This window comes from Bos grunniens, chromosome 8 (genome assembly GCF_055505025.1).
Source record: "Bos grunniens cultivar Pamir isolate PY7600 chromosome 8, Bosgru_T2T1.0, whole genome shotgun sequence".
NCBI lineage: Eukaryota > Metazoa > Chordata > Mammalia > Artiodactyla > Bovidae > Bos > Bos grunniens.
Genome location: NC_141172.1, coordinates 5,258,437 through 5,279,033, shown reverse-complemented (window position 1 = coordinate 5,279,033; position 20,597 = coordinate 5,258,437). Strand labels below are relative to the sequence as shown.

At 39.3% G+C, this 20,597-nt stretch overlaps 1 protein-coding gene across 2 annotated transcripts in view; it reads left to right on the top strand.

Annotated features, from left to right (window-relative positions):
• The first annotated feature begins 2,267 nt into the window (after nt 1-2,267).
• HPGD (15-hydroxyprostaglandin dehydrogenase) overlaps nt 2,268-20,597 on the top strand; it is a 36,183-nt gene continuing 17,853 nt past the window's right edge. For both annotated transcript variants that reach the window (XM_086414717.1, XM_086414716.1), the window contains exons 1-4: nt 2,268-2,389; nt 2,659-2,782; nt 5,340-5,446; nt 16,702-16,798. In XM_086414717.1, coding sequence (XP_086270843.1) covers nt 2,297-2,389; nt 2,659-2,782; nt 5,340-5,446; nt 16,702-16,798 — 421 coding nt within the window. In that variant the 5' untranslated portion in view covers nt 2,268-2,296. The remainder of the gene's footprint in view (nt 2,390-2,658; nt 2,783-5,339; nt 5,447-16,701; nt 16,799-20,597) is intronic.

Sequence of the window (20,597 nt, the reverse complement as noted above, 5' to 3'; positions counted from 1 at the left end):
AACCAAGGGGAAGGAAAGCCGTGGAGGTTACTAACTGTGCTCGAATTCACAGTCTTTCCTTTCTACTAATAAAACTGTTTCTCACAGTTTTCTCCATCTCATATGAGCTAAAATTGTTATCAATTTATGCCTGACCTAATTTCATTGTCCCTAAAGTCTGATAGGAACTGCTACTTACCAATAAGGGCTCTGAAACACAGAGTTGAAGCAACTAGCTCAAGGTCACACAATCAGGCAGGAGCAGAGAGACAAGACCCAAACCAGCTTTGTCTGAATCTCCAGCTGATGTACCCACCCACCCATGCACCCACCCACCCCCTTTCTGCTTCTATTCTCCTGTTTTTCACTCTCACTGACTGGCTTTTAACCTGAATCCATCCCTGTCCTTTCTTAAAAGAATAACTCATCTGCTTACTAGTCTTTCCAACACCGTGCAATCTATTGCTTTCCATGTCATGTTGGTCTTAAACCTCTGCAATGTTCACCTTGTCATCATTTTTGTCCTTAAATTTCAGCATTTGGTTTCTGTGCCATCTAAATATACTGACGCCGGGACTTCCCTGGGGGTCCAGTGGTTAAGACTTTGTGTTCCCACTGCAGCGGCATGGGTTTGATCCGTGGTTGAGGAACTAAGATCCCACAAGCCACAGGATGTGGCCAAAATATAAGTAAACATAAACATTGATTTAAAAAATCCATGATGAACAAAAATCAAATTTAAAAGGCAAATATACTGACACCAATTATTATCTGGAAAATTTTAAAGTATTTCTTCATCCTTCTTTCCCTGTGCTTATCAGAGTACTTTGCGTTAGTAATAACTCCTTTATTCCCTGAAACTCTTTTTCCATATGCTTTTCCAACACGTCCCTGTGTCACTCCAGCGGCTCCTTCTCTGGCTCTTATGTTAGTTCTTTCCTGATAAAGAAAAACATTTCCTTTCTGCTATGTTCTGTACGTGCTTCTAGAGGTTTGGGTTTTCCTTTGCTTCCTTTTAATTTTTTTTTTAAATCCTCTGCTGTTCTCTTTCAATATAAAGTCTTCTGTCCCAGTGGTGTGCTGACAACATATATTTCACACAACCTCCCCATACATGCCTGCGTGCCAGTTACCTAATCTGCTGCCCCTTGGGAGCAACAAAGAAGTACGCAAAGGATTCATCCCTGTTGTGTAAGCTTTTTGCCTGACCTCTGTCTCCCCAAGTACTTAGATTTCTTTGATCATGAAAATAAATGCCGGGCAGGTATTCAGTTTACAGAACTAGAACTGAAGCCTGCAGATGACAACAGGAAAGACAGAAAGACAAAGTCAGCGGAATACTCCCAACTGAATGCATCTTAATGCAACAGCTCAAGCTCAGGAGGACCAGGAACCTCGGTCCCATACTTAACTGGAAGCCTCCAGAACGAGTATGACTCAACCAGCAAACATTCCATTGAACCTGCGCCTCACCAGGCTGACAGCAAGGCTGGAAGCCCAGTGCAGTCAGTGATGACAGTTCTTGCTGGGCACTCTCAGGGTGACCCAGAATTGACACTGATCTGAAACACGAGTGTCAACAAGACTCCTAAAAGTTCCATCCTTGAAAGACAGGATCCATGGGTTTCTGTTCAGAGCACAGTTCAGTAAGGAAAAAAATAAAAGAAGAAACCTAAAAACGGTGTTAGTCACCTTTGCTCCCTCCATCCCCACTTCGATGTCCATGAGATAAGAATTTAAAAACTTAGATTAAGACAAAAGGGCAGTCCCTAAAATTGTGCTTTATTGTTTTTGTTTTTTTGCTTTGTTCCTTCTTTTTCTATTTTTTGGAGGGTGGGGGTGTTGGGGGAGAGTGGGGTGGGGGAGGAAGATCTGGGCACAGAGGAGGAATCCAAGTTCTTCAGCTTCTCCTCTGCCCTCCTTTTATGGGGTGGTCTTCAGCGCACGGAAGGGATCTCTTCTTGGGGAGTAACCTTTCTGCTTGCTCTTTAACCAGCCAGCCTGCGTCCAAATCATCATCTCCCCAGCTAGTTAGGTTACAAGCTCCACAGAGGCAGAGCTGTTTATTTACTGTATGTCTCATGCCCTAGTGCAGGGGGAGGCTCCTAGGCTCGGCTACGAGTCAGGAAGGCAAAGATCGACGGGCCGAGTGCTTAGGGCCAGGTGACACAGTCCTGGGTGCCGGCGCGGCTTGACAGCTTCATCCCCGCCCACTGGCAGGCGAGCGCGGCCCGGCCACACATGCGCGCGCGCAGGGTCCTTAAAAGCCGCGGCAGCGCGGAGACGCTGAGCTTGCCCACCGAGCGCAGGCGGCGACATGCACGTGAACGGCAAAGTGGCGCTGGTGACTGGCGCGGCCCAGGGCATCGGGCGAGCCTTCGCCGAGGCGCTGCTGCTCAAGGGCGCCAAGGTAAGCGCGGCGAGGCGCACTGCCCACCCGAGACCCGCTCTCCAGTCGAGGTCCCGGAGAGTGAGCGACCCGGTGCTCTCCTTGCCGCCTCCAGAGCTGTCCAGGCTGGCGCACTCCAGCGGACTTCGAATGCGCTGGCAGAGAACCCGATCTGTAAACTGCCCGATCTCAAGTCCAAACGAGGAGCTTCCTGTTGTCTCTGTATTGTCGGTCTGTCTGTCAGTTTTACCAGGCGCGAAGGATCTCGATTCCTCCCCTTTTGTCCGTAGGTAGCGCTGGTCGATTGGAATCTCGAAGCAGGTGTCAAGTGTAAAGCCGCCCTGGATGAGCAGTTTGAACCTCAGAAGACTCTCTTTATTCAGTGCGATGTGGCCGATCAGGAACAACTGAGAGGTAAGCGAGGGGAAAATCAATCCATCAGCGCGGAGCGCGCCTTGAGCAAGTAGCAACCTGAAAGCAGCCTGCGCCAGAGAGCCAGCTTGGGGTGGCGGCAGGCTACCTTCTGCAGAGGGGCTATCTCCTGCAGAGGGGCTACCTCCTGCAGAGCAGCTACCTCCGAGCTCCAAGAGATAGCCGACTGCTCCTGACATCACAATAGACATAAAAAAAACTAAGGAGGAAGGGATATCTGACATCCCAATAGACATAAAAAAACTAAGGAGGAAGAAAAGCCAAGCATGTTTGAGAAATCCTTTTCTTTTAGTCATTTGGCAGCACATAATGTAATCAAAATTCCTTGGTGTATTCCAAGATAGTGCTGCTTCAGTAGTTATTAAATGATTGAGCTTGCAAATGGAACTTAGAAAGATAAAGTAGGCTAGGGGATTACGGCGTACTACTTCTCCCAGAAAGCTGGAAGACGGCAGAATCCAATGGCAATCAAATGTGGCAGTGTTTCTCCTTGGAACATGCTAGAATGCAAGGTCAAGGGTTGTCATCACAGCTGTGCTGGATGCTTTTGACCAGATGTTCTCCCTGATTTTTCCCCTATGAAATACTTTAAAAACAGTAATAGTTGTATTGCAGAGTTAGAATTGCAGAAGAAAAGTTTCTATCAGACTTTCCTCAATGCTTTCCTGTTTCTGTCTACTTGATTAAGACAGATGGATCTACTTGACCAATCTAGAAATAGTATTGGTGTAGACAAAAAAAAAAAACAGATTTGATCATTTAGAAGTCCAACAGATCTGTATGAGAAAATACGTGTATTTCGAGGAAAAATGAGAAAATAGAACATTTGTATTTCACAAAGTTTTTTTTTTTTGGAAGACTAAGTGAAAAAATTTGTTAGGCACATCTTTAATTAACGGATCAAAAAACTTTCATGAAAGTCACTTTAGTACTTCTCTTCTTAAAATGGATGAGTCCGTGTGTAATTTTTTTTTTTAAATGTTGGAGTGTTCTGTGAAAGAGTGAAAATGAAGTGGTATGTTCGAAGGAAACAAATTGTTCAGGGAAATTGTTTTAAAGGAAAGTATGTAATTAAACTCTGAAAATTTTATAAAGACCCATAACATGGATTATAAGTGTGAGCAGAAGAGACCTGTAAACACAGTGCCAGAGGAATGTATTTTGCCAGAGGAAAAAGTTTTGCTGATTGCACAGGGTATTTTTCTTCAAGGGTAAAGTCATGTCAAATCCCAACAGCCATGCTGATAGAATAGGGAACAGTAGAGGTCATCTGAAAGCTATTTCTGTCTGAATTTATATAGTTTGGCACATGACATTTAACCTTAATTGTTTTGCTTCCCAGTATTTAAAATTAGTACCTTGGCTGTAAACATGTTCCTTAAGGATAACTGATTGTGGAGGAGGAAACCAGACACATAATGAGTGACCAGGAGAAGGCATGATGGTCAATGAGAAAGCCACATGTTTTCTGGATATCAATGTTTATTTGCATTTTAGGAAAACTTGGCATTGGCTCTTCCAGTTTCAGGATTTAGTGTGGCCTACAACTTTCAAAACTATGTAGACACATGGCCCAAGAGATGTCATTGAAATCATAAAAATACAGAGGTGAAAAAGTTCTTGGAGATGACCTACAGATGGAAAAAAAAAAAAGCAACAGGAAGAGTTTAGACAAAGTATAAAGGGTGCCACAGCATTTAAATGTCAGCAAAACCTAGATTGTAAGTTGCTTGAGCCCAGAAGTGAGAAGCCATTAGTATTTGACAACCTAATTTCCTGTAAGGTGGTTGTGGAGTTCTGAAGAGTGTGTGCGTACCTGCTAAGTCACTTAAGTCATGTCCAACTCTTTGTGTCCTGTGGACCGTAGCCCTCCAGGCTCCTCTGTCCATGGGATTCTCCAGGCAAGAATGCTGAAGTGGGCTGCCATGCCCTTCTCCCCATCGAACCCACATCTCTTGTGCCTCCTATATTTGCAGGCAGGTTCTTTACCACTAGCACCGCCTGGGAAGCCCACTAGGTACTAGATGCATGGAAATGGTCGTAATGGATCTGAATACACGAGTGCTTAATATGACACTTTCTGAAGATAATATGGCTTATTTTTAAAAGGATGTTTGTCAGAGGCTAAGCCACAGGACTTCAGTAACTTCTCAGGGACAGAGATGCTGGCTGCCCAAACTGACTTCCAAGAGCACTTAGCACAGGGTCCTCAGCTCTCTAAAATTTACTGCATTGAGGTACTGCTTACAGAACTTTAATGTGCATACAAATTGTCTATGGATCTTACTAAGGTTAAGATTCTGATTCTGTAGGTCTGTGGTGACCACTGATTCTGCATTTTTGACAGGTTCCCAGGTAATTCTGATTGATGGTGCTGGCTCGCAAACCACACTGAGAAGCAAGGCAATAAGCCACAGTCTAAGAGTGTAATTTTCACCAGAAGACTGCATAAGTTAAAACATCATTTCAGGGCATACACTGTGATAAATGTGTCTGGGCAAAATAAGAACAGATCTATAATGTCTTCTTTTTTTATTAGATACTTTTAGGAAAGTTGTAGACCACTTTGGAAAGCTGGACATCTTGGTCAATAATGCTGGAGTGAATAATGAGAAAAACTGGGAAAAAACTCTGCAGATTAATTTGGTAAGCTGTCTAAACCATGTTCATTCTCTACAATTATTTCATAAAAGGATATCTTAAAAGGAAAAAAGAGTTTTTTTCCATGGAAACAATATAATGACCTACAATTTAGAAAAAGGGAATTTACAAAAAGCTAGGGGAAGAAAGCACTTCCTTTCACAAATAGGAAGACATTTGAGATTTCCAATTATGAAAATAAATCTGTCTTAAAATATTAAAGGAAATAGGAAAAAAACCATCATTTATCAAATAACTTAATAGTTGTCAAACTATGATCTCCAGCCAAACTAGCCTGCCACCTGTTTTTGTATGACCTGCAAGCTACAAATGGGCTTTACATGTTTTAATAGTTGAAAAAATAGTAAGAAAAGAAGAAAAAAATGAAATGTATAAATATATGAAATTCAAATTTCAGTGTCTGTAAAGCTTTATTGGCACACAGCCAAGGTTGTTTATGCACATGTTGTCCCTGGCTACTTTTCTGCTATAACAATAGAGCTGAATAATGGTGACAGTGGCCCTGTGATACACAATGCCTAAAATGTTTACCATTTGAGTTTTTTCAGAAAAAATCTTTCCAATTTCTGCTTTACATTATTTATTTAAAAACTAAATTTAATTCCAGGACTACAAAGGCTAAAGTGACCATTGTACTTTGTAATAATTAAGGTTTTTATTATTAATGTCAGTGTATGTGTGTGTGTGCATGTATGTGTATCATTTCTACAATGTTTGATGATAATTTAATTATTTCATGAACTGTGAAAATATAGAATTAGGAAATAAAATTTTTTTTCTGCATTGTATTACAAGCTTACAGATTATCCCATTTTATAAACATATGACATAAACCACTGGGGTTTAGAAATACTGAAACTTTAGCTAAAGCCAGATGTCAGAGCTGGGCTGGGCATGGGGTCACTATGCCCTTGGTAATTTGTTTTATTTGGTAATCTTTTTTATTAGTTTTGCAAAGCAGGCATGTGTAAAGTGCGGACGGGCCACGGTGTGTATATAAACACATAGGGAGTGCTCCCTACTTCACCATATCCAACTTCTTAAAAATAGGTACCATGTCATGTTTTTCTTTGTTCTTCCCTCACTAATCAACATGATATCCTGAAGATAGTGCTTAGTCCATAAATATTTGACTTGAATTGACATTCTCATGAGTAATGACTTAACTGTAATAACTTGATAGAATTGATGAAAATTACCCTAACTCGCGAAAAAAGGTAATCTGTGAGCACTACTTTTTTTAAGGTACAGAGTTGCACCCCAAGCTTGACAGATCCCTAAAATCCTTTGACCCAGATCAAAAGGTACTATTTTAAAATGCAAACACCCTCCTTCTAGTTCTATCTAAGATTTGTCTCAAGCATTCCTGGGTATCATATTTCAAAGTAACTATTTTTTAATTTTTTTTAATTTTATTTTATTTTTAAACTTTACAATATTGTATTAGTTTTGCCAAATATCAAAATGAATCTGCCACAGGTATACCTGTGTTCCCCATCCTGAACCCTCCTCCCTCCTCCCTCCTCATACCCTCCCTCTGGGTCATCCCAGTGCACCAGCCCCAAGCATCCAGTATCGTGCATCGAACCTGGACTGGCGACTCGTTTCATACATGATATTATACATGTTTCAATGCCATTCTCCCAAATCTTCCCACCCTCTCCCTCTCCCACAGAGTCCATAAGACAGATCTATACATCAGTGTCTCTTTTGCTGTCTCGTACACAGGGTTATTGTTACCATCTTTCTAAATTCCATATATATGCGTTAGTATACTGTATTGGTGTTTTTCTTTCTGGCTTACTTCACTCTGTATAATAGGTTCCAGTTTCATCCATCTCATTAGAACTGATTCAAATGTATTCTTTTTAATGGCTGAGTAATACTCCATTGTGTATATGTGCCACAGCTTTCTTATCCATTCATCTGCTGATGGGCATCTAGGTTGCTTCCATGTCCTGGCTATTATAAACAGTGCTGCGATGAACATTGGGGTACACGTGTCTCTTTTCCTTCTGGTTTCCTCAGTGTGTATGCCCAGCAGTGGGATTGCTGGATCATAAGGCAGTTCTATTTCCAGTTTTTTAAGGAATCTCCACACTGTTCTCCATAGTGGCTGTACTAGTTTGCATTCCCACCAACAGTGTAAGAGAGTTCCCTTTTCTCCACACCCTCTCCAGCATTTATTGCTTGTAGACTTATGGATTGCAGCCATTCTAACTGGCGTGAAATGGTACCTCATAGTGGTTTTGATTTGCATTTCTCTGATAATGAGTGATGTTGAGCATCTTTTCATGTGTTTGTTAGCCATCTGTATGTCTTTTTTGGAGAAATGTCTATTTAGTTCTTTGGCCCATTTTTTGATTGGGTCATTTATTTTTCTGGAGTTGAGCTGTAGGAGTTGCTTGTATATTTTTGAGATTAGTTGTTTGTCCGTTGCTTCATTTGCTATTATTTTCTCCCATTCTGAAGGCTGTCTTTTCACCTTGCTCATAGTTTCCTTTGTTGTGCAGAAGCTTTTAAGTTTAATTAGGTCCCATTTGTTTATTTTTGCTTTTATTTCCAATATTCTGGGAGGTGGGTCATAGAGGATCCTGCTGTGATGTATGTCGGAGAGTGTTTTGCCTATGTTCTCCTCTAGGAGTTTTATAGTTTCTGGTCTTACATTGAGATCTTTAATCCATTTTGAGTTTATTTTTGTGTATGGTATTATAAATAACTTTAAAAGGTGTTTGTTAAGTGTCTCTCAAAATGTTTCTGATGTGTGTACGTTTAGAGACCTCACAACTGCTGTTTCTAAGTTGAGACAACTCTTTGATTTTCTTCTACTTTACACAAATAGTATAGTTAAGTAAAATGAAATATTTTCATTCTGTGAACCATAGTTAGATCTCTTGGCTAAATCTTACTTTATTACAGTGTATCAATGTCTAACACCATTGATTTTGCTTAGTTAACATCTAATTTAATTTTACATTTGTGTCTCTGTTGTGAATGATAAGATCTTATCATTTTCTGAAAATATTTCTATTTGATTTGGCTGTCAGTTATTCCTGTGCTTACTTTATCTCCTTCATTGGTCTGTTTCTGAATAGGATGTAGTTATATCTCAAATGACAATTGTCAATTCGCCTACCTCTTTCAGTCATCCTGTCAGTTTTAATTCTGCATAAATGGCTGGTGATCATAATTTATCGACTGTTGACTTTTTCAAGTTATAACCCTATTGCAACCTGGGAATTTTCATGTGTTTTCTATTTCCAGATATAAAATTGGCATCCATGTTTTCTTTTGATTCTCATTTACCTAGGCATACTTTTTTCTGTTTCTTAATTTTGAAAATGAAAATAACCTTTTATGTTAATTTTGTCTCTTGCTAACAGTATAATGTAAAATCTTATTTTTCAAATCACATCCTAGAACTTTTTACTTTTTATATTTGTGAATTTAAGCCACTCATTTATTTTTACTCTTCTGTTAGGATTTATTCCTTTTGCTTTAGTTCATGCTTCATGTTCACTAAATTTTCTTTTTGTCTATGTTCTGTTTCCATTCTTACCTTAAATTCCACTGGATAGCCTTAATTTTCTTTGGCTGGTAAGAAAATAGTACATTTTATGTGTACTCTTTGGTGGTTATCCCTGACTGATTGTGAACCATACTTCAGTATATCCTTTGGTTGCCAGACTTAAAAAAATTTTTTTTGAACATGCAACCAATTGGAAACTTCAGGAATTTAAAGAAGATATATTTTTATGAACTTATGCCACTCTCTGAAACCACATAAAGTGACCAAATTTTTTAAATTGAGCTATACTAATAAAAAAAAAATCACACAACAGTACTTTCCCTTGTGTATCACTATGATTTTTAGTTTAATCTGTAAAACTCCAGATATTTTATAGATAGAGGTCCCTAGGATGTAAATTTTCCATATTCAGTTCATTCATAATGGGTATCTACTGTGTCTTTTCTCTGAGAAATCAGCTGTCAGAAAACGTGTGCAATGATTAGAGTTAATATAAAGAAACATGAAAATAGTGAAGAGATATCACAGGGGGGATAGGATTGGATTCTAATGATCTGTTTTCATCCAGCAGAGAGGGCATGTTTGCTTTATTATAATAAATACACAGGTGAATAAACATCTGCTCCAAGCTGGGAAGTTCTTGCAGTATCTGCAAATAGAGAATTCTGGAAGACGGGAATTTTATTTGTCCCCTTTGGTTATAGCTCACTCTCCAGGATTCTTCCTCATTGAAACTCAGCTGGCCTTTACTTTTCTTTGAAGTCTGCTGACAGAGGCCACTCCTTAGCTTAACTCCAGAGACTGATGACATTTGTTTAATGTTACAGAAAGAGAACAAGCTATAACCTTTGTCACCCATATATAACTTAAAAACAAGTTCCTTCACTGCTACCTACAATACGCATTGCAAGAGTAGATTAGAGTCTGACTAATCATTGTCCTCCTAACTTGATTATCTCTGGTAGTAGAATGCAAATATTTGTGTGTGGTTAGTGTATAATACTTTTTTTTCAATTCTGCACTGAATATAATTTGTTTCCTTGAATTTTACAATTCTGTGTGTGGTCTTTTCCATGTTTTTTCCATATTCTTGTCCATGTCAGAGAGTCACCAGTTAGTTAAAGAACCTCACCACATATCATTCCCTCTTCTGAAAGCTTATACAACATAACTTATCCTCATAGGGCGTATCAGTTTTTGAAATTTTATTAGAATTATTTTGATACATGTACAACGTATGATAATATGCTGTAAGTTCTTTCAAGGCAGAACATTTTTGTTTTGTATGCTTAGTAGATGTTCAATTAAAATGTATTAGAAAAATAAATCGCTATCCTGTGATATTTTGCAGACACAGATATTCATTTTTGTGTTCAGTACAATGTTTGTATGGTTTCCTATTACATCAGTGTTGCAAACAGTATCGTCTATCCTTCCACTTTTATTCCTTACCAAATTTATCCCTTCTTCATTCTTCAGACAGTGGTTCTCACCATGTGTCCCACACAAGAGCTCCAGTAAACCTCTTCCCAGTCTTTTTTTTCCCATTAGACTTCTCTGTCCTTCCTTTTCAGACTGAAATCAGCCACAGGAGCCTTATTTATAGCTGCTCAGACTCACAAGGAACATTCAGGAAAGAAATAATTTTTACATAACTATCTGTTGGTCTGGCCATTGAGCAGAGGTAGACTTAATACTGATAAAGTATTTGAATACTGATTAAGTCATTTGGTAATGTATTTATTTCACTATTTGAAACTTTAATAAACCTAAATAACTCATTCACACTTGGGTGGGACTTAGGACTTAATTTGGGCATATGACTAACTTGTATTGACTCCACTAGTATATTCAAATAAAAATTAAATAAAATTGATGGCTATCACTGGGGATTCTTTAAAAGGATTTGTTCTATACCTGAATTTAAAACTCATGAACTTTTGGGACTTCCCTGATGGTCCTATAGGTAAGCATCCATGCTCCCAATGCAGGGGGCCGAGGTTTGATCTCTGGTCAGGGAACTAGAGCCCACATGCCGTAACTAAGACCCAGAACAGCCGAAGAAATAAATAAAAGTAAAATAAATAAAATATTTTTTAAAGTTTATGAATTTTTATTTCATTTTTCTGATTTTGTATTTCCCAGATTGGGAAAAGATGAAAATAATCCTTTTACCTCTAAAGTTGGTTAAACTTCAGTAAAGCATAATTTGTATGAAGTCACATTTTCTTCATTCCCACCATCTCATTTCTAAATGAGGTAGACTTTTCTGCTCTACTCTGCCTCTAATGAAGAGTTGAGGAAACAGATTGAAACCCTGTTGTCAAGCATACTCCTTTTTCTTGGCTCCCAAGCATGCTGATTACAACTTAAATTAATAACTACTTTCTGTTATTGCATCTCTATCATATCTAAAGATCCTATAGAACTATTTTAGTTAGTTAGTCAAGGCTTCCTGAATTATAAGTAGCTTCTGCAAGGGGGAACAAAATCATATTTACCCCCTAAATAAGCAGAAATTTTGAAAGATTGAACATGGAAGAAAAAAAAGATGAAAATAGATTTCAGAAAAAATGATCATGTCTATTAGTATCCCTTGAAAACTGACTGGAGGAAAAACAAGAACCTAAAAGGTAGAGTTTTATGATTATATGACAGAATTTTTTATAATTGCTTTACTTACTATGTAGCACAAGAACCATAAATAAACTGAAAGCAACTCCAGAGTGGAGGGAAATGAGATAAAGGAAATAACAGATTAGAAAATTTCAGTAGTAAACACACACACACATACAAATATAAATGGAACATATATACATATATGTGTCTGTGCGTTGCTCTGTTGTGTCTGACTCTGTGACTCTGTGGTTCCTCTGTCCATGGAATTCTCCAGACAAGAATACTGGAGTGGGTAGCCATTTTCTTCTCCAGGGATCTTCCCGACCTGGCAATCAAACCCAGGTCTCCTGCATTGCGGACAGATTCTTCTTTACTGTCTGAGCCACCAGGGAAGCCCATGCTCCCCTCCATGGGATCTTCCCAAACCAGGGATTAAACCCACATCTCCTGGGTCTTCTGCATTGCAGGTGGTTTTTTTTTTCTGCTGAGCCCCCAGGGAAGCCTATCTATACATATATGTGTGTATAATAGAAGACATGATGCTTAATGAGAGGAGTTAAGTTCATTTATCCATTTATCTTTATTACTAGAGAATTATTTCCAGGATAGGGGGATTTATGAGAGTGATTTTTAAGTTACAGAATGCCTTAATTCATGAAAAAAAGTACTTTAAGATTTGGAATACTAAACAATTGTAATTTCAGTATACATATAAAAATTCTCTCTTCATAACCAAAAATATTGAGTAAGCATGTGCTCATTAGATTATTTTGTCAATAGTCAAGTTTTTACTTATTCTCACTATGTAAAATTAGGGCTTCCCTGGTGGCTCAGTTGGTAAAGAATCCACCTGCAATGCTGGAGACTGGGTTAGATCCCTGGGTTGGAAAGATCCTGTGGAGGGCATGGCAACTCACTCCAGTATTCTTGCCTGGAGAATTCCCATGGACAGAAGAACCTGTCAGGCTGCAGTCCATGGGTTTGCAAAGAGTCGGACACAACTTAGTGACTAACCACACGTAAAATTAGACATTGAATTTTCCTTAATATATGATCTGGGATGTGGAAGAGATTGTCATAGTAAAGGAAAAGAGGTGAAAATATCATATATGTTCAGCTAAAACATTAAGGTTTTTTTCTTGTAGATTTATTTGAAGAATACTTTCATTTGAAAAATTACTCAATTCTTAACCTGATAATAGATGGCACGACCATTATTTTTCCTCCTCCATCAAAAACCAGGAAATAAATCTGGCTTTTAAAAAAACATTCCCCAATCTTCTATCTGGCTGCCTCATGTAGATGTTGAAAACCCAAAACAGGTGTCAGCAAAGCTGTAAATACCTGAGAATAAAAGAGTAGTGTCAATACACATAAACAGAGGTTCTGTTCAGACATGCTAGAGACCTGGTCAGAAACACACAGAATCTGACTTCAGTAATTCCAGCCATGTACATTTGTTAATCCTTCTTATATAAACCACTGAAGGTTTTTTTTTTTTCCTTTTAAAAGGGAATCACGTGCAAGTTTTATGCATTCTCCCTGAGTTTGCTTAATATCACACTGATGTATGGCTTGAGTGAATAGAATCTTCAGTTTACTTCTTTGTGCTAAAACTACTGTTAGGTATAGAGGCAACTCTGGATGCTTGTCAAGAAAACTCCACAAGGAATTTTTAAAATAAAAAGAAGGTTACCATCAATATATGCCCTCAGGTTCAGACTCGTTATCCCATTCTCTGTTACATTGTTTTCTTTGCAGTATTGTGAAAAATGAAAGTCATAGGAATTAAGATGTCAAAAGGAAATTTTCTCTTAAAAGTCTAAGTTGGAAGGGAGAGGCGTTCTTAAATCTAAAAGGGAATGTAAGGTTTCAAATACGTTGCATGTCACAAGTTGCTTTTGATAGTGGTTAGTTCTTATTTATTTATTTATTTTTGGTTGTGCTGGGTTTTTGTTGCTGCACGCAGGCTTTCTCTAACTGTGGAGAGCAGGGGCTGTCTCTGGTTACAGTGCACAGGCTTTTCTTGTCATGGAGCACAGGCTCAGAAGTTGGGCACATGGGCTTAGTTGCTCTGTGGCGTGTGGGATCTTTCAGGACCAGGGGGAAAACCAGTGTGTTCTGCACTACAAGGCAGATTCTTAACCACTGGACCACCATGGAAGTGCCAATTAATTCTTAAATGTTAGAATAATACCGAAAAGGTGCCTATATGTGGGTGTCAGTAATAAGAATAAGCTATCAAAAAGGTAGCTGCAAGAGTGATGAACAAAATTAAGTGATTTCATTACTGAAGACCATGTGTCCAGGGAACAATAATCCCCCACTCAGTCTAGGTGAAACAGCTATGTGATCTCACAGGACACTGAGTCAGGGCTGCTTGATGCTGCAGCTCTGTGATATCATCAGGACAGTCCCTGTCATCTCTCCCATCTGCCATTGTTCATGGTGGTTCCCTCTTAAGGATGCTATCTCTATAACTTCATTCCAGCCATTGTTGTTGTTCAGTCACTCAGACATGTCCAACTCTTTGCCACCTCGTGGACTGCAGCATGGCAGGCTTCCCTGTCCGTCACCAACTCCCAGAGTTTGCTCAAACACATGTTCATTGAGTCAGTGATGCCATCCAATCATCTCATCCTCTGTCATCCCCTTCTCCTCCTGCCTACAATCTTTCCCAGCATCAGGGTTTTTTCCAATTAGTTGGTTCTTTGCATCAAGTGGCCAAAGTATTGGCACTTCATCATCAGCATCAGTCCTTCCAATGAATATTCAGAACTGATTTTCATTAGGACTAACTGGTTTGATCTCTTTTCAATCCAAGGGATTCTCAAGAGTCTTCTCCAACACTACAGTTCAAAAGCATCAATTCTTCAGTAGTCAGCCTTCTTTATGTTCCAACTCTCACATCCATACATGACTACTGGAAAAGGTCAGTTTTCATTCTAATCCCAAAGAAAGGCAATGCCAAAGAATGTTCAAACTACCACACAATTGCACTCATTTCACATGCTAGCAAAGTAATGCTCAAAATTCTCCAAGCCAGGCTTCAATAGTATGTCAACCGTGAACTTCCAGATGTTCAAGCTGGATTTAGAAAAGGCAGAGGAACCAGAGATCAAAGTGCCAACATCCGTTGGATCATAGAAAAAGCAAGAGAGTTCCAGAAAAACATCTACTTCTGCTTTATTGACTATGCCAAAGCCTTTGACTGTGTGGATCACAACAAACTGGAAAATTCTTAAAGAGATGGGAATATGAGACCACCTGACCTGCCTTCTGAGAAATCTGTATGCAGGTCAAGAAGCAACAGTTAGAACCGAGCTTGGAACAATAGACTGGTTCAAAATTGAGATAGGAGTCTGTCAAGGCTGTATATTGTTACCCTACTTATTTAACTAATATTCAGAGTACCTCATGAGAAATGCCAGGCTGGATGAAGCACAAGTTGGAATCAAGGTTGCTGGGAGAAATATCAATAACCTCAGATATGCAGATGACACCACCCTTAAGGCAGAAAGTGAAGAAGAACTAAAGAGCCTCTTGATGAAAGTGAAAGAGGAGAGTGAAAAAGTTGGCTTAAAGCTCAACATTCAGAATACTAAGATCATGGCATCTGGTCCCATTACTTCATGGCAAATAGATGGGGAAACAGTGGAAACTGTGAGAGACTTTCTTTTTGGGGGCTCCAAAACCACTGCAGATGGTGACAGCAACCATGAAATTTAAAGACACTTGCTCCTTGGAAGAAAAGCTGTGACCATTCTAGATAACATATTGGAAAGCAGAGATGTTACTTTGCTGACAAAGGTTCATTTAGTCAAAGCTATGGTTTTTCCAGTAGTTATGTATGGATAGAGAGTTGGACTCTAAAGAAAGCTGAGCACTGAAGAATTGATATTTTTGAACTGTGATTTTGGAGAAGACTCTTGAGAGTCCCTTGGACTGCAAGGAGATCCAACCAGTCCATCCTAAAGAAAATCAGTGCTGAATATTCATTGGAAGGACTGATGCTGAAGCTGAAACTTCATTACTTTGGCCACCTGATGCGAAGAACTGACTCATTGGAAAGACCCTGATGCTGGGAAAGGTGGGAGGAGAAGGGGATGACAGAGGTTGAGGTGGTTGGATGGCATCACTTACTGGATGGACATGAGATTGAGCAAGCTCTGGGGTATTGGTAATGGACAGGGAAGCCTTCTGTACTGCAGTCCACAAGGTTGCAAAGAGTCGGACATGAGTGAGCAACTGAACTGAGCCTTTGTTGGCAAAATAATATCTCTGCTTTTCAAAGTAATGTCCCTGCCATTCCCTGCGTACAAAGCAATGAAAAAGGAGTAATGCAATCATTTGGTTTTCTTAAAAGCACTGAAAAATTTCTCTGTAGCATCCTCCTTCATCACCCTCCCCAATCTGGACCCCACTTGCGGCTGACTCCTTCTCTGGTCTTACTGGCTGGGAAATGGGTCACTTTTATCTCCTAAACCAGTCACAGGCAAGGTGAATGGGATTTCTGTGACTCAATTAGATTAACCACTGTCTGCACTAAAGCAAGGGAGACTGCCTTCCTTTGTATTACATGAAGAAGTAGATACAAATACAAAAAAGAAGGAAATGAGAACTATACAGGCAATCAAGGGTATCCACTATGATATATTCCAAGAGGCAAGAGAATGAAACAGCAGATGGATGTGCCACAGAATACCTGGGCAAGAGAACTATGGGCTAAACAGGGTGAATAAATTTTGTATCCACGATTTAGAAGAGAAAAAGAATATATAGAATTCTTGAAGATGCTATGAATTAATGAAAGTTAATAAGATACTGTTGCAATATAACATTTATCATAAAATCTCAGAAATTGGGCAACTAAGTGAAGTTTTGCAGAAATGTGATGAGCTCTACAAGTTTAGGCAAACAAAAGAGTTAATTACTGGCTTAAAACCAAAATACAGCCATTTCATAACCTTTCATTGATAACTTTTGCAGGAATCTCCATCAGTGTCTGAGATAGCAATAGAAACATTGGGGTGTGACTATATCATAAAATATAATGGTTCTGTTGCTTTTCCTATTTCTGCCCCTGGACTAGGTTTCTGTGATCAGTGGAACCTACCTGGGCTTGGATTACATGAGCAAGCAAAATGGAGGCGAAGGTGGCATCATTATTAATATGTCCTCGTTAGCAGGTAAGGACAATTATGATGTTAATAATGATTTCTTATTGGTCTTTTGGACCACAGAAATATCTCTTCAAAGTGTATTTATTACCAACTCAGGTTTGAAATGGCAACTTGGTTTACTTTTCTTTTTACTGGTTCTATGGGATTTTCTGTTTCATAATATCAAAAGTTTGAACTCAAAATTTCTTTCTTTTGTTTTAAATTGTGACTTTAAAGTTACTTAATACAGTGCTGTTTTCAAGAAACATGTTGTTGTTTAGTCATTAAGTCGTATCTGACTCTTTCAAACCCAAGGACTGTAGCACACCAGACTCCTCTGACCTCCGCTGTCTTCCAGAGTTTGCTCTAATTCATGTCCATTGAGTCAATAATGCTATCTAGCCATTTCATTCTCTGCTGCCCCCTTCTCCTTTTGCCTTCAATCTTTTCCAGCATCAAGTTCTTTTCCAATGAGTTGTCTTTGTATCAGGTGGCCAAAGTATTAGAGTTTCAGCTTCAGCAGCAATCCTTGCAATGAAATTTCAGGGTTGATTTCCTTTAGGATCAACTGGATTGGTCTCCTTGCAGTTCTAGGGACTCTCAAAAGTCTCCAGCACAAGGTGGAGAAGATCTTTTTCTCCAGAAAAAGGTGAAGGCATGGGCAATACTTAAAAGACATATTTGATCCTAGAGAGGACTTTAGTTTAGATTCTCAGAGACTGGAATCCTAATTCAATAGCATCAATTCTTTGGCATTCGGCCTTCTTTATGGTACAATTCTTACATCCAAACATGACTACTGACAAAGCCATAGCTTTGACTATACATATATATTTTCCTAGCATTGCTATTTGTCAAAGGTTATTGTGAGATTCCTAAACAGTAAAGTTTGTAAAAACACCTTTGTTGAACTAAAAAGGACTAAAATGAAGTTAAGGTATCTCTACTCATGTGTGATGGTAGTAAGAGTGTATAATTATAAAATACGGCATATATAGTTAGTTGGGATATACTGTGGGGGAAACCAAACTTCATCTCTTTCTCAGTGTCTCTAGCCCAGTGCAAGAATTAAATTGACATAAGATAGATCAGCAGAGGAGCAAAGCATACAGGTTCTCACATGTCCACGAGAGCCCCCAGGGGAAAAATGAAGATCCAAAGAAATGGTGAAACCTCAGTGTTTGTAAACTGGGTTGAGTGAAGCGAGGCATTTGCAGGAAAGTAACTAAAATATTGAGGAGACTCAAGAAATATAAGAGTTATTTTAACAAGATCTGTATAGATGTCTCTTCTCCTTGACACCAGTCTCTGATGATAAAGTTTCCTTCCTCCTGGGACTGGGACAGCATCTTTTACATGGAAGTTCTGTGTCCTGTTTTCAGGAAGAAAAGAGAAATTAAAGTGTTCCCTTGCACCTGCTGTTTTACAAGTGCCTTTAGCTCAAAAGTCACCCTTATGCCCAGGTGACATACTTTGAGATGCCATACTCCACCTCCCTCCAGTGCTAAACTTCTTTCATAAATAGACCCAAATGGGTAGTGGCTTAAATATAGCACAAACTTATTCCTCACTCCTGGATCAACCTAGGGCAAGATGCTCGCTGCAGGAAACCTTTTCTGTACGCAGCCTTTTGGAAAACCAGGCTGGCTGAAGCTGGGAGTCTAGGAAATGCAAGCAAGTTGTGTGCCTAAGGGTGGACATCAGCAGAGAGCTGATCATTCTTTCCACAATATGCCATTCAAATTGTGTTTTATTCAGGGCTGTGTGACTTGCGATCAGCTGATATCATTTTACTTGGTATAAGCCATAAACCATTAGGGTTTCCCAGGTGGCACAGTGGTAAAGAACCCACTGCCAATGCAGGAAACACTAGAGATGCAGGTTTGATCCCTGGGTTGGGAAGATACCCTGGAATAAGAAATGGCAACCCACTCCAATATTATTGCCTGGAGAATTCCATGGACAGAGGAGCCTGGTAGGCTACAGTCCATGGGATTACAAAGAGTCGAGCACAACTCAGCACAGCACAGCAGCAGCTATAATCCTTTTGGCAGGAACTTTTGGAGCAAAAGACTTCACTTTGAAAATTCTAGGAAAATCATCATGAATGGTTCTTGAATAGTTCAAGTGGAGTCATGAAATTTTAGAAACCTGACCAATATTGACACCAAGTCTAAACTATCTGTCCAAAAACGAGACTTTCTTCAGTCATCAGGTTGGATTCAGTTATTGTGGTAATGGCAGAACAGTGTGCCCACTTCCTGTTCTCCACCTCTCAGCTCTAGTACCATTGCAAGCATCAGCATTAGAGGTGCCTGTGATCACATACCTGTCTGAGGCTCTGCGTTTTTCTCATTCCATTGGGAATCATTGTCAGATAGTGCTTAAACCACTGTGAACTTCACCCAAGTAGAAATGTAGACATCTCCTTCTTTAGAGATTCTCAAAAATAAACTAGCATTTCATTTTCTGTGTTGCTTCAAGACAAAAATGACATCTCTGGAGTTATTATAAATATAGTTATATAAACTGTTCAGGGTAATCTGGTTAGTTTTCCTAATGTGACATCTACTTACAAATTATAATATTTCAAGTCCAAGAAAAAGGTGAAAGCATGGGAAGTACTTAAAAGACATGTTTGATCCTAGAGAGGGCTGAAGTTTAGATTCTCAGAGACTGGAATCCTAAAGGGAAATTGTCAAGGCTAAATCTATACACCTTTGAAATAAAATCCTAAGAAAAATATATAAATGATTGGAGAATTAAGAAAAATGTTTAATAGTTTATTAAAATATAAACGTGGAAAAGAACCTATGGTGGCAATCAAAAGGTAATTCCATGAATTCCTTCTTAAAGTTAAGAGGTCTAGTAACACTTTGAGAACCATGAATGCCATATAGTGGGAGACCCTTGACCTTGTATCATTGGAGGCACTGATTTCAGTCTCAAGAGGACTAGAAGCCCTCAGTGTTGAACAATATAGGATTCTCTGGGAGAGATTCTGTAGCAGAAGAGGCTCAATTTCCCCCAAGAGCATGAGTAGAGAAATGCAATGTAGTACTGCCTCTTATCCAATGAAATTATTTAAACATATAACAGCAATTAACTTTAACTGAGCACTCACCATTTACAGGATACTCTTCTAAATACTATGGACACCTTGTGCTGTGCTTAGTCACTCAGTCGTGTCCGACTCTTTGTGACTCCATGGATGGTAGCCCACCAGGCTCCTCTGTCCATCGGGATTCTCCAGGCAAGCATACTGGAATGGGTTACCATGCCCTTCTCCAGGGGATCTTCCCAACCCAGGGATCGAACCTAGGTCTCCCACATTGCAGGTGGATTCTCTACTGACTAAGCCACTAGGGAAGTCCTTATCTCATTTAATTCTCTCAACAGCCCTGTGCAGTAGTTTCTATAATCTCCATCTTGAAGATAAGGGAGCCTAGACTGGAGAGCATAATAAGTATCTTGCACAATCTTACATGCAAGGAAGCTTGGGAGTTGGAATTCTCATAATAGCAGCCTGATAGGAGATTTTCTATCTCTTCTGTCTATAAGTTTGTTAAATCTGTGTCTGTTTCCATGTCTCTCTTAGCCTAACTATAAAGAAAGAGAAACTGAAGTCCTGTAGCTTAATTAAGCCAGTGTGATGTCCCAGTATATTCAGGACTCCTGGGCACTATTTTAATCTCAGGACTACTTACTCAACCTTCAGTGAAAGCTTAAGCTTTTGCCCTGTTTGACACACACAGAGTAAAGCCCTGGAACCATGTGGGGAGATTACCAATGTCACAAGTCAAAACATGCCAAACAGAAGAGCAAT